Source organism: Lonchura striata, chromosome 4, assembly GCF_050655825.1.
Source record: "Lonchura striata isolate lonStrDom1 chromosome 4, ASM5065582v1, whole genome shotgun sequence".
NCBI lineage: Eukaryota > Metazoa > Chordata > Aves > Passeriformes > Estrildidae > Lonchura > Lonchura striata.
In genome coordinates this window covers 31,044,244-31,059,000 of record NC_140706.1, presented here as the reverse complement: position 1 = coordinate 31,059,000, position 14,757 = coordinate 31,044,244, and the positions used below count along the sequence as shown (strand labels likewise).

General features: G+C 40.4%; 1 protein-coding gene across 1 annotated transcript in view; it reads right to left on the bottom strand.

Annotated features, from left to right (window-relative positions):
* The window catches only part of MTNR1A (melatonin receptor 1A), a 50,566-nt gene extending 36,062 nt beyond the window's left edge, over positions 1 to 14,504 (bottom strand). Inside the window, exon 1 of the mRNA XM_021538652.4 lies at positions 13,650 to 14,504. Coding sequence (XP_021394327.3) covers positions 13,650 to 13,842 — 193 coding nt within the window. The 5' untranslated portion in view covers positions 13,843 to 14,504. The remainder of the gene's footprint in view (positions 1 to 13,649) is intronic.
* Between the last annotated feature and the right edge of the window lie 253 nt (positions 14,505 to 14,757).

The window sequence follows — 14,757 nt, the reverse complement described above, 5'->3', positions numbered from 1 at the left end:
GGAAAAATCAGTTTAGACCCAAGCAATAGTTAACTGTATCAGTAAAAGTTACTAGTGACAGGAAAAACATACAGTGATTTTTTTCTGGATTCCCAAAACTAGAAAATAGGAATTTCAGATTCAAAATTATTCTACCATTTACTTCACTGGGACTAATTTCAAAATTCCTATTAATTCCCTTCTATTAATTCCCTTCTCCATAGCCCCTCCTCTCTGAACAGTGCCAGCACACCATGAAATTTTGAAGGCACTAAAAGAAGCCATCTGTCTGGACAATTAACAAAGCATTAGGTACTGGTTTAAAGAGCTTAACTCCAAAGAGATTGTCCAGTGGCCATAATCCTAACAAAAATTTGAACAGCAAGAATCAACAAATACTTACCAGTAAATCCTAAATGCTACATTTCAGATTGTTCAACTCTTCCTCCAACTTATTAAAAAATTTCTGTCTTTGGAAATTGTTTTGACTGAAGTTGCATTGTTGCTGTACTTTCTTCCAGATACTACTAATAGTAGACATTAACTGGAATGCTATCAAGCCTACCTGTACATGTACAAAAGACTTCATATCTGAACATTCCTGGTGTTTCACAGTGCAAACTGAAGTCATTTGATGTAGATGCAGAATATATGAAGTAACAAAGTGTAATTTTAAAGTCATTGTTTCCTAAACATAGTCATAGTTTAAAATGAAACATGGTTTGATATAGGAATTACATGTGGAAAAAAATTGTCTAGGGACCGCAACAAGCAATAGAAGACAATGGATTTATATTTTCTACACTGATAGCCTGAAAATCATGACATAAAGCAAGATCTATGAGAATATAAAATGAAATGTACTGAATTATAAGCTTTGGCTGGGAACAAATATAGAAAAATATTCATGACAGATAGAAGAAAAAAAAGGACAGTCCTAAAAGCAAAAATCTCAGGGAGAACAAGACAGAAGTGACATGTGTGCAAGTGCTCAGAAATTTAGTATTCAACATATGGACAGAGATTGAAATATGAAGGTCACATCTGAACTTTGAGAATGGATATGGAGTCACTGAAGACTACAGAGGACTGGGAAGATGGTTCTGGAAGACAGTAAGGCAAAAGGGCAACTGATGCCCTTTCATTAGGATTTCAGTAGAATATTTTTTTAAGTCTGCTCCTCCAAAGGAGCAAAATTAACAGCATTGGAGAGACTGCTACCACTTGTTGAAGAGTTGGAAACACAACCTTAAGCTGCTTAACACTCCAGAGAAAAAAAGGGCAAGAAAAAGGACAAAATTAACTGCCTACTTGTACATATTATATAGACCTTTAGGGCATGCTGAATAAACATGCTGTTTTGTTTTACTTATGAGCAACAAAATGTTTCATTATCCCTGCCAGATAATGATCAAGTAGAAGAACTGAATCAAATGTATTTCCTTAAGAGTGCAATCTAAGATGATCAGAGACCTGGTGGAAGCAAGACGTTGCAAACAAAAGCCAAGACCCTTCTGAAAAGCCTCTTTGCAACATGGTTTATGATAGCATCTAGATCCATGAACATCCACTTCGCAGATGGTGCAGAGGTATTCTTGAGCAGATGTACTGTTCTGCACGGTGGCCAAGAATAATTCCAAGTTGGAGCTAAAAACTAAGTTGAATAATTAAGTTCAGGGCAAATAAGTCAGGGTACTTATCAACTATATCAATACTTAGCAACTATATATACTTATCAAATGACACTAACAACAAAAGACTCATCCTGAAATATTCTGGATTCTGAAGGGTCTCATTGCTTTTCCAGAAGCAAGAGAAATTAAAGCATACAAGAACAGCACCATTTTGAGGCTGTTGGCTGAATGGCACCCTGTGGACTGCAATCATCTCGAAAGAATGTGAGTTTGCAGTGAGGCCTTTTCTGTTCACCAGGAGCACCTTAATTACTGCAGCTGCAATCACTGCGTGTGGGGTGGGGCTTTTAATCCTCAGAGCAGCCTCTGTTAAAACAGACTCCAGCCCCGAGCAGTCATCCAGGTACCCATGCAGAGAGTAGAACCTTACTTCTAATAACCATCTCAGTAATTACACCTGTGAGAGGAAGGCTGTGTTTAGGATTACAGATTTACGAGTGCCCTACTATAGCTGACATATTAATCCAATTTTTCCCGTTACACTGCATTCCTAATTTGTCAGCTCATATGACTCTTTTCTTACCTCAGTATAGGCTCAGAGTTTCTGAACATAGAAGACAAAACAATTTTACTTTACAGATGATAATCAGTCACTTATTTCCAGTCTACTAAAAAGTCAACATTTTGTGTTTCTATAAAAAAGTATTTGATCACATACTGCATTTGCACTTATCAAATGAATATGTAAAAATCTTCCAACAAAATAAATCCTTAAAATAATGCTGCAAATATATCTTCAGAATAGGTATTAGCTTGAATGAAACATACTGGAGCTTCCTCGCAATGTTACTACTGAAAATTTAATTTACTTTATTGGAATACCTGAATAAGAGAGTAGACCAAAAATAACACAAGCAAATCCATTCTTTGAAATTTATTTGCAAGATAAGCAAGTTTCTTGTTTTTAAGTAAAGTAAGCAAATATTCTGTCCAGTCATCACAACAAATGATCAGCAATTCAAAAGACAGAAACAGGTGAAATCTCTGTGAAATCTGAATTTCATCAAGAAAGTTTTCTGAGTAAATACGGGGAGAGGAGATAATATGAATACCTATATAAGCAAAAGATCTTAGAAATCAATTCACTGCTTTGGTGATAGTTACATCTGCACTAGAAAGACATGCTCAGGCAGCTTTACCCCAGGAAACATTCTGGCAGCAAAGGCCTGCCACTGCAATAGCTTGAGAAAAGGAAAACAAAACACCCACTAGCAATGAAAAAAGCTTGCAATGAAAAGATGCGTCACTCTTGGAACAGATGGGACATCCCAGTACAAAACAAGCACCAACAACAAGCAGACTGCAAGTTCTACACCCACTAGGCATAGAATAAGGTGTACAAGATAAGTTTAAGTAACCTATTGGTTACTAAGTTACTTAAACTTACCTTGTACACCTTATTTTTTTCCACATTCATACTTCTGCATGTCCACATTTGTAAGATTCAGCCACACCTTTAGGTCACGTTGCAGGTAAGAATAGCTACAAGTGGTATTAGCAAGGTACAAGTGCAAGATTTGCACAACTGTATAATCTCCCCTAGGTTGTCACAAATTATGCATTAGAAATTCTTACCAAGAATAATTACAAAAGCAGCACTTCATTTAAAATGATAGTATTCCTAATGACCCTAAAAATTCTGCAGCATCTCAGAATTCTGTTTTTACAAAGAGTATAAATATCAGCTTTGACACAACATGTAAAGGGGACCATGAGGGAGAGACTCAAGTCAACAGCAACTCTAAAATAAGAGCTTTTCGGAAAAAAACTGACATCCACACTCAGTGGAAAAATGTAAGGGAAAAAAACCCAAAAGAAAACAAAATATTCAGCAGCAAACAATTTAGCAGAAAAAGTGAAAAGTTGTTCTTCAATACAGGAGTGGTCATCTTCATGCCATCCTTGGCACAATACCCAGTGGGTATGGATCATCCGAAGTGCAAATGTATGATGAGCAGAAGCATGTCAAATTCATGCAGAAATAACTGAACAAAACTGGATATGTAAATAAAAAATACTTTTGGAGATTGCCTACAAAGGAGACGAGTATTATGCAACAAAAAGTAAGAAAATCAAGGCAGTTTCCCACCAACCAACAAAATGTTCATAGTCATTATCAGGCACTGCAGTAGTGGGATAAACTGAAGGGGCAAGAGAAAAAGGAATCAAAACATCTGCAAAAAACAATATGTACTCAAATTTGGAAGTGAAAACACAAAAGGACCAATTATTTGCCAAAAAATTGTTCAAAAACCTTTGCTGCAAAAGCAAGAAAATCTAACTGCATTTTGAGCTCTGTATTAGATATTTAATACATGCTAAGACACAAATTGCTGTCTTCTCCATACTTACCAGTATACAGAGATGAAACACACTTTTACTGAGCTTGATGAGGATTACTTTGTTAACTCTGCAGTCCTGAAAGTCTGCATCCACAACAGTTAGAATGAGCTTGGCCAATGAAGATTATGTGTACATGATACGAATAGAAAAAATCCCACGGGAAGCTGTCTCAATAACCATGAATTAAAACACACCGAAATTCTTCTAATTTACCCCAAGAACTAAAGCCACCACCTGTGTCTAGATGCAGCAAAGGTAAAGATTACTGTCCTCTCTACCCTCAGAAATGCTAAATATTGTTCTCCTGTGAATGAGAGACTAACTTCTGGAGTGTCTATATCCACAAGCAATACACAGAAGTATGAGTTATATGCCAGCAGATGTTGCAGTAGGAATAAAAAAGGTTAAATGAAAAGGCCCTTTCTGCAAAAACCACCAAATTAGAGGAAATATTTCTGCATGTATCTCTAAATTCATGAACGCAAACTACACAAAATTAAGCAACTATTGGTTTGAATAACTTCTGCAACATGGTAAAAATCAGTAGGATTTACATGTCCTTTAATATAAATGTGGTTCTGTACATACCCAAGACAAGACACCACCAATACTATGAAAATCTTTAGCAACAGATGTTGGAATGTGTTACTTCATCAGGAACGGAGAGTAAGATGGGTTTATAAGCACTGAAGAGATTCTCAACAGTACAGTTCTTCAGACAAGGGGAAAAAAAGACAAACTGAAAAGTTAGTGGTCAGAGACAGCCAGACTGAGAAATTTCCAAAGGAATATCATACATGTATGACATAATTCACAACAGAAATACCCATCTATATAGTAAGGCTAGAGCAGCAAATCACCAGTTTACTCTGATTAATGAATGTAATAAAGAACACTGAGTTCCTAGAAAGTAGAAAAGGACAAATATATCAATATACTTGTGTGATCTGACCAGACAACTCTAGTACAACTGTCTTTGTCCTAAGAAATAATTCCCATTTGTAACCCTACAAAGGACAGCATTGCAGAAGCAATCATTGGTGGTCTCTTGTGTTTTCTTTATTCCCAAGTGTGTTCTTGAAGCATCAACTTCCAGACTTAATAGCTTGCATACCTACTATATATGAAATTTTAAGTGGCTTCCTACAATGCACCCACCTAAGGATATACAGGTCAGGCACTTATGACCCTTGTCTTTACTCAACTTTATTACAACACTATCAGTGAGCCAACAAAAAGCCTATTCCAGCCCCAGTGTTTTCTGCTTACTGCACTTGGGGTTTAAGGCTATGGGCAGTAGATCAGCCTTCTTACTCACTGGCAAGTATTGCAGAGATAGAGTGAAATGAAACAGGCACCGACCTTGGTAAGAGATTTGCTACTGATTTCATTAAAAGCAGGATTTATTTCACTTTTAGGGAAGTTATTTCCAGAGATCAGGCACACATCTGGAGATGGTGCTCCCTTGCAAAGTGGAAAGATTATTTTGTAGAAAGACTAACATAATTTGTATCAACCTTTCTTTGACTAGCAAAGCAACAGTCAAGAGGCGATACTCTTATTCTCATTACAGGAATAGCAATGCTATGTAATATTGGTATAACAGCAAAGGCATATAAACTGACACAAAATGCATTCAGGCAATGAGAATCATAGAATGGGTTGGGTTGAAAGGAACCTTAAAGATCATTTAGTTCCAACCCGCTGCTGTGGGCAGGGACACTTTCCACTACACCAGGTTGCTCAAAGCATCATCCAAACTGGCCCTGAACACTTCAAGGAATGCAGCATCCAAAACCTCACTGAGCCACCTTCCAATGTATTAACACATTTTCTGTTGGGGCATGGCAATTCCAAAAGGATTTCTGTGAATACCTACAGCACCTGAAAGTTGTATTTGATGATTGAAAAGGTGCCATTCAGTCCTGTGTTCTAAGAGAGAGCTAATTCAGTGACAGATTCAGGGAAGGTTCAGATGCAATATGGAATAATGGGAATGTGGGGAAGAACCTAGCTTTTAAAAAGTAGATTAAATTATGTGAACCCGCATGTTAGTTGCAGTACATTGCAATACTCAAACTACAGAAGGCAGACCTCATCATTACACTGTCAGAGAGAATCTGGAGACATCTTTAATGTAAATAATTACTATAATTATGACAGGGCATATTAATGTAAAATACACAAACCTTTTTATTTAAAGACTATGAATTCTTCACCCAGAATGAAACAAAAATGCAACTGAAGTAAATTATTAATTTGCATTTATTCAAACTTTGATTCTTCACAATATACAACTTGCATATTTTCAAAGTATTCCTAATAAAAATGTCGCAGCTTAGCTGTACTGGACTCTTTCACCAGTGAAAATGAAAATACTTTTGTCTCCCAAGTACAGATAGGGAGATGAATGTGTCCTTAAAAATCAAGTTAGACTAAGGAGTAGAAAACTGTTTATCAGTCATTCTGGAAAACAGAAACATAAAATGAAACCTGTAGTCACTACTGGGGAAAAAGAAAATTAATAATATTTTTTTTTTTCCCAGAATGCAAAGACCTGGTGAAACTTCTGCATGTTGTGACTGGATATAAATTTTCAAACCTGATCCCTGTATTCATGCCCATTGACCACTTTGGTTCATCTCCACAGAGCTGGCCACTTTGTGTGGCTGAGTAACAAAGTTCTGGCAGCTGCACCACAATCTGAAACAGCTGACTAAAAAACAAGTCACATTGACCTCAATACCAAGCATGGAGCTGACCTCTGTCAGCACAGGGGCAAACAACCTTTACTTGATAACCTCTCCCTGCATACAAATCAGTTTTGCTAACCTTGCATCTGCAGCCAAAACCAAACCCCAAACAAACAACCCCATGGTGAAATTATATAAGCACACCTTATACTTCAACACAATGTGTAGAACACAATGTACACATCGTGCTGAATGGGGTTTCTGTAGGCCTAAATGAAAAAAGTACATATCCAGCCAAACTTTCACAATAAAGGTAGCTGAACAGTCAAGTTTGAAGGTGTTAACTGAAAATATAATTAACCTGAAACCATCCATAAACCTTTCCAGCTGCTTAGTCTGTGTTTGACTAGAGAATTGCAGTGCTTGGTCACACATATAAGTGTTTAAAATTGGCTGCTTCTGTTTTCTCTCATTTTAGAAAACAGGACTTCTTAGGATAGGGTAGAGAGTCCAAATGAAGCATTGAAGGACTTTACAAGAATTCTAGCAATGGAAAAGATGAGTCCTCCACCACCAAGAAAACCCAACCCACCACCCTGCCCAAAACCCAAACAACCAAATTCAAGTTCCCAACTCACACAGGATTCTTTGATATAATCAAGAACTGAATTTTTATGAAGGCCTGTAGCGTAATACCTATTCTTCAAAAAGCATATCTAACTACACAGCCTGATACTGTATTAGGAAATTTATAAAACTAGAAGAATGAACTGACAATTTTTACTTCTTGTGTGCTTCTTCAAGGAAGTGAAGTTTACCTCCTCATTAAAAAAAAACTACAGAACATGAAACTTTTCACACATACTGGTCAGTGACTACCACAAAGCTACTTAGAAGCTACAGAAGTTACTATTTAAATGTTGTAAACAGCTTTGTTGTTTACTTTCAGTTGCTGCTCTATTTGAAAAAAAATGGTAGTATGCTTGTCACTGGAATTTAAGGACAATGGTGAAGTTCATTTGCATATTTTATCTATTTTTAAAAAGTAAGAAGCTAATCAGACCTTTTTTCTGTCATTTAATGCAGAAACCTTGATTATCCCACCTGTCTACCTGTGATTTCAGGAGGGCTAGATTTGGAAAGAACTTTGGATTTGTTTAGTAGCAGCATCTGTATTACAATACCAAGCATTACTTAACTATGCACATTAAATACATGTTCATTTGTTCACGTAATAAGCAAACATTTTTTGCTTTGGTAACAATTTCATTTTCTGCTATCCTGAGGAATTGTTAGTAACACCTGTCCTCCTGAAACAGAGGTCTAATTTGTTTCTCAGGAGCAGAAACGTGGTATTTAAGGCAGCTCAGAGATGTGACTAGATGAAAAACTGCCAACAGCAAGGGAAGCGAGTTCTTATTGACCTTGCCAAACTTAACTGTGATGCCTAGCATTGAATTGACACCACAAGGTTTTTATTGCCCCAGGAAAGCAAGCCTCACCAGAGAAACAGAATGGACATTGCCACACCAGCACTGGATGCCTACTCTTGGTAGCATTTTCTGTCACTTAGACCGGCTGATATCTGACTGCTGGAAAGACATGAAGTGTCCATGTTATGAAAGAAAAGTGGATAGTGTGAAAATAAATAGGAAAGAGATGAGAGCAGAAGTAAATTGGATACTGCTAATGAAAAAACTAAAGATGAAAATAAAGTTTATGAGAAAATGGAAAACTCCTCAAAAATAACCTAACAGGGACACCAAATAGTAGAGCATAGGAGTATCACTGCCCACTGGCAGCAGCTACACTAGAAAAAGTAATGTCTTTAAAAACTTCAAAATGCATAATCTTGCAAAAAGAACAAAAACCTGAGCTTGATGCAGTAAGATTATTAATTATTTGGAATACTCACCTCTACCTTTGGGTCACTAACAGCACAGCACCATTTAAACAAGCCTTTGAAGCAAACCTTTGATTCAGTAAATTATTCAATCAAAACCAGTCTGAGGAACAACTTTATTGAAACTATTTTTATGCTCACTTCTGTTCAACAATTGGCAAAATTCAGCATCTCCTCTAGACTTTTTCCTTCTCCCAAACAGCTTACCATTTTTAATACTGGAAGTTATTAATTTCTGAAATAATGTTCATTGCCATCAACATCTCAGTTTTTATCAGAACCCTGAATTTGTGCTATAACTTGATCTTCTAAGCTCTCTTCCTTGACTCCAGGATTTGTCAGGCTACCCAGAGTCTCTCAGGGCACAAAATGAAGTCCAAGGTTCACCTGTGACAAAAAGAATGATTTCATTAGTCTCAATTCACAAAAAGTTTCATTTATTAGATAAACAATCTTTACTAGAGCATTTAACACTATAATTTCAAAACTAAAAAAGAAAACATCATCAAGAACATAATTTTTCTGAAAAGGCTGATAATATCTCCAATCTGGTTATCAAACTATAGCTCCATTATTTTCAAAATTTTTATTCTAGAAGATGCATTAAAAGAGGAGCACTCTTCAACTAGATTCTTACATTGCTTAAATCAAAACCCAGGGCTAGTTTGAAAAGTCTCCAAAATGAAATTCTTGTTGATAGATTCCCAACCCTAATTCTGCAATGGCTGCAATATTCAGCAAAGAATGAAAAAAAAATCAGAAGTAGCTGTGTTACTTAGTTCTTTCAAGAGTGACTTCACTGATCTGAAGAGATTTTAGAGAGACTACCCTAACTCAATATTGCCCTTGAGTTCATTGTATTCTTTTGAGCACTCACAGAGCTGTCTTCTCAGAACTCTTGGGATCTAAAGCAGGTGAGGCAGATTGAGCATACAAACATTGGGGATTTTTCCCTTTGTCATTGCCATCTCATTCAGAAAAGTAGTTACCACACATAGGTAAGTTTAAGCATGTGTGCAGTCCTAATGAAATGAACAGTATCTTGCTGCCCAGGGCCTCAGGAGTGTCAAACTTCCTCTATGCCTTCTTCACTAGAAACACAGTTTTAGCAACAAAACATTTGGGCCAAGGACGTGGAAAACTAGAAGAAAAGTACAAAACCCCAAATACGCCTAGCACAGAACAGAGATCAGTGAGAAGCAGGTGAATGCAGCTTTCTGCCCTGATTTAGTAGGTGCTGGTTACCAGCTCGGCACCAGTCCCTGGACTATCCCAAGCCATGCCAAGTGCTAGCAGACAGGACAGGCACACAGGAGTGAGGCTGAGCCTGCTGGGCCTCCCTTCCCACACTGGATTCCTTTAGAGGGGGTAGTCAGGGAACCTCTGGACCTCAGCACATGAAGCACCCAGAAAAAAAAGCAACCCGCCAGGCCAAGAGAACACTTTCAAAATGAAGAGAAAGAAGAGCAAGAAGTGTAATACCATTCAAGAAAACTTTCATCATTGACTTTTCGAATGGTCCAGTCCTGCAAACACTGAATACCCAAATCCACCTGTCACCAAAAGAACAGGTGTGCGTTGACATTTTAATGTCACTACCAGAAAACTAATCTCCATAGTCAAGGACTTAGAACTGCTCCCTCAGCTTGTTCTTGATGCATTGTTTTTCTTGGTGTGGGTAACAACAAAGGCATAAGGATACCATCAATCACCAAATTTGTGTGTAGTATTACATAAATCACTTAAATGATCTCCTCGGTTTTCTGAGATATGATGTTGACAGTTTCAAGTAGAAATTCCACTTGTTAAAAGTACTAACAGTTTTTCAATACACCTTCCCTACGGCTAGTTATTGCATCTTCCCAGGGTGGATCTGTTGAATGACCTTATTTCTGATCTATGAATATTTATAAGGGTAAATGAGACAAGGATTTACACAAAACTTCTTTCTAAAATGATCTGCTCTCATTCTTTTTAAAAATTAGCTATTAAAGAAGGCACATCAGTTTAAAGTTCAAGCTGCATGAATATGCTACCAAGATATGGTGTCATTAAAAATCCTTATGCCTTGAATGTTTCCCTTGAACTTTGTTTCAAAGTTAAAAGATTACATATATCATAAACCAAATTCAGTCTTTGTGTAGGTCAGCTTCAAATTGCAGCCATTCCCATCAGGACTGAATTGGTGTCAGGCACCTCTTGGATTACAAGCCACTATAAAAGAATTAACAGACCAGAACTATGAAACTTATTACAAGTCAAGTACATTAAATAAAAGAGGATCCTACCAGTTGCATCATCAGCTTCTGTGTCTAGGAGAGCATCTATTGAAGCCATGCTTGTGCCTATGAAGGAGTCTGTAGTATCAGACACTCCTCGCTTGCTGAGACAAACTTCTTTGAGTTACTGACTTCTCTGCTTTGATCAGTGTCTTTTACTAACCTTCTGACTGTCAGGAAGGTTACACAACTTGTTGAGAAGGTTTTTCTAGGCCTTCCTACTATTCCCCAATGCACTTTTTAAATTGTACATCCACAGGTTCAATTTGTAGTATCTTCCAATAAGTATACAATAGAGAGTAGGACAGAGATGAAAGATGTTTTCCCCCACCAAATCCACCTTTTTTTGTGAAAGGGTTAAGTACTCCTTATTTCTGTTAGTCCTCTCTTGCAAAGAGGGAAGAAAATCTTCATTGAGATACATTTTCTTCAGGAGGTATCTTCTGTTCCTCCCTGACCTTTTTCCAGTGGAATTTTCATCCTGTGTCCTTTTTCCTCAATAAATGTGCCAGCAAGACTTAATTAATATAAGTTGTTGCAAAAGTAGAAGTTTCTTTCTTATTACATTTCTGTAAAAAGTTGTAACTGCCTTTGGCATTACCAAGTTATAAATTAGTTGTATGGATAAATCAGATTATTTTCAATGTAATCTCTTCCTGAATAATCTGAATTAGGAAACCAAGACTTGGGAGACTTTAGTCTTCAAACTTACATATATGAGGCCAGGGTCTTCTAAATACTTGCTCCCTGTTATAAATTTATTTGCCTGAGGAAGCCCTAATTGAAGGCTCAATTAAACAGTGGTGCCCAATAGTGGTGCTCATAAATAAAGTTATTCCTAGGCACAGATTTTTGTAGGATTAGCCAAGAACACTTACAACACCTTTTTAAAACTTGTTTCCAAAGATTCCTTTAATCCATTTACTAAAACCCCCATATTTAAACCCTCAAACTTAAGAACTTTAAAAGCTTGCTCTTATTTTTTCCTAAATCAAGACTATAAACTATTCACCACATTGTACCAAGTATGTTCTTGTTTTAATTAATCCTTCATTTCAGAGGGTCAAGCAGTTATCTAGTTCATGTTCCAGTCTCAAAAATTTATGTTCAGAAGAATGCTCTACTCTCCTAGCTGTTGCCAGTTTATTGCAGCTCTTAACAGTCACTATGACAGAAAAGGCAAGAACAAGAAATGCAGTAAGAGTGAGCAGGTGTTTTGATTCAGGAAGAATTACACAGTATCTACAGTAGAGATTATGTGCATACATAGAGCCCAAGGATTCAGTTATGTCTCCAGACAAAACACACCATGTTTATTTCAGACTGTACCGGACTTATCCATATTGCAAACTACCCACAGAGGTGCTAAAGCATTGATTTATTAATTAAGGAGGAGGACAATAGAGTACTCTCCTAGAGTAACCCAAGTAACATGCCTGTCTCAATCCTTTCTCCCTCCATCTAAAAATGCTCCAGGGAACAAGGGTAGTCAAGTGCTCACTTGGACTTCTGGAGTTGGAGTCTCCTCTCAATTACATGCACGTGTTACCCTGACAGTTCCAGTGAATGAAATTTCTGCCAATGAAAGCAGGAAGATAATATATCTTTCAGAATTTACATCAGTGGCAATTGTAGGGAAGAAAAAAATCTGTTACTCTTCATTTTGATCTTGTGTGTGGCATTCCACTATGGCTGAATGAAACTGAAGCAGACAACCCACTAGAATTACCTGAATTAACCTTAGAAAGATAAGCATGCCACTGTTTGCCAGAGTCCAATACTAGATACCTTTCTTAGGCTAGCTCACATCCCAGGTTCAAGTTCCCCCTCAGATGAATTTTAAAGCATTAACTAATTAACTCAGTGCAGTAGTAATGAAGACCCTGACAGCCCAGTTGTGAAAAAAATAAAAGCAGCTTTCCAGTTGTCATGGAGTGAAATTCTGCTTTCATTACCAATACAGCTCTCCTCCCATGCTCCTGTATTTTTTTCAATGAAAGATGCATAGGGTTTGGAGTGCACAGATTTGGTACACGTGCGCAGCAGCTGGTCTGACATGATAAAGCAGAATGAATCTGAAGAAGTTCCTGCCTGTGTGACCAATAATCCATGAACTAAGAGGGATTTACTCAATAGACCAGCACAGATTCTATCCTGTCAAAATTAGAGACTGATTTTTTTTTAAAAAGTGCCTAAAGCTGTTTTCTGATAGATGTTTTCCATTCCCCAAAAGACCTAGACAGCAAGTAGGAGGCGAACAAAGGTGGGGGGAGGGAATTGTCTGAATCCTGCAATGTTTATAACTTCGTATTCGCTTGATTTGAAGCTCCAACCATAGAATTTGTTACTGAAGACATTTCTGTAACTCAAAGAAAATCAATCAGAAGAATAGCATCCAGCATGCACACACACTGTATGCCAAGGTAGCATCCCCGACACCATGCCTAAATTTAATTCTTAAATACGACTTATTCGCCATTCTCTCTTGCTAGGTGGGAACTGCCGAGAGCTAAAAATAGCACCAGGATTCAGTGGCTGGAGCTAAAAATACCCTTTCCCGCTCGATTACCGACTCGGTAGGAAAGACGGAGCTCTTGGCATCTGTCACAGCCTGTAACCGCCAGCTGGGGATGGAGACAAAGAGCCCAAGCCCGGAGTTCCGCGCTCGGGGAAAGTTTCAGCGGCAGGCGAAGAGGCCACGGGACCCCCACCCACCCCAGCCCGGGCGGCGCCCCCGGGCCTCCCCGCCGCCCCTTACCCGCGTTTCGCAGCTTCTTGTTGCGGTAGACGGAGAGGATGACCAAGAGGTTGCCCAGCAGGTCCACCGCGATGGTGAAGATGAGGATGGCGGCCAAAGTGGAGGTCACCCAGGGCTGGCGGCGCGGGGCGCCCTCGGCCGGCGGGTCCCGCGGGAGGACGGAGCTGTTCAGCTCGCTCTCGTTCACTCTCATCCTGCCACCGAGCCGCCCGGGGCACAACCGGCTACCGGCGAGGCGGGCGCGCTCGCCAGCCCAGCCTCCGGCGGGGCAGGGCGGGGCAGGGCGGGGCAGGTCAGGGGTCGCCCTAGGGCCGCGGGGCTGCCCGCCCTAGGGCGGAGCGGGGCTGGCAGGACCGGGCGCAGCTCCCATGGCGGCCGGCACTCCGGCAGGAAGTTTCCCCGAAGTGTGCATGTGCCGCGGCGGGACACTTTTATAGGCCGGCCGCGCCGCCGCCCCGCCCGCCGCCACCGCTGCCGCCAGGTGACACCGAGCCGCCCCCGCGCCGGCACGTGCGCGGCCGGGGCTCCAGCTGCTGCCGCGCGGCGCCACAGCGCCCCCCCGCGGCGCCCGCGCCGCCCCATTCACGCCGCGCTCCGCTTCCCCATTCATGCTCCCGGCCGCTCCATTCAGAGCCGGCCGCTCCATTCACCGGCGGAGGCGCGGCGGGGATCGACGGGGCTTGCTGTCTGCGGTTGGGTGGTTTGCAGCGCTCGGCGCTATTTTTAGCCCTCCTGGTTAACGCCGGCTCTTAATTAGGCGCCCGCCGAACTCCCTTCCCCTCCTCCCCCTCCTTTATTTAACATCGCACCCGCACGGTAACGTGAGCGCGGCGAGAAACCTCCCATCGGGGAGCGGGTCGGGGCTGCTATAAAAAGCTCCTCGCGAAGGAGACTGGCTGGCTGGGCAGGGGGGGCGTCTGAGGACCCGCGTCCCGGGAGCACCACGTGCTGCCGCAGCGAGGGGGCGGCGGGGGGGATACGCACCGCCCGGCAGCCCCCCCCTCTCCTCCTCCTCCTCCGCAGCCTTTCTTCCTCCCCCGCACCCTGGGCAGCGGGGGCGGTCTGCACAGGGAAGACGGAGAGAAAGGTAGCGGGGATGCCCCGTGCC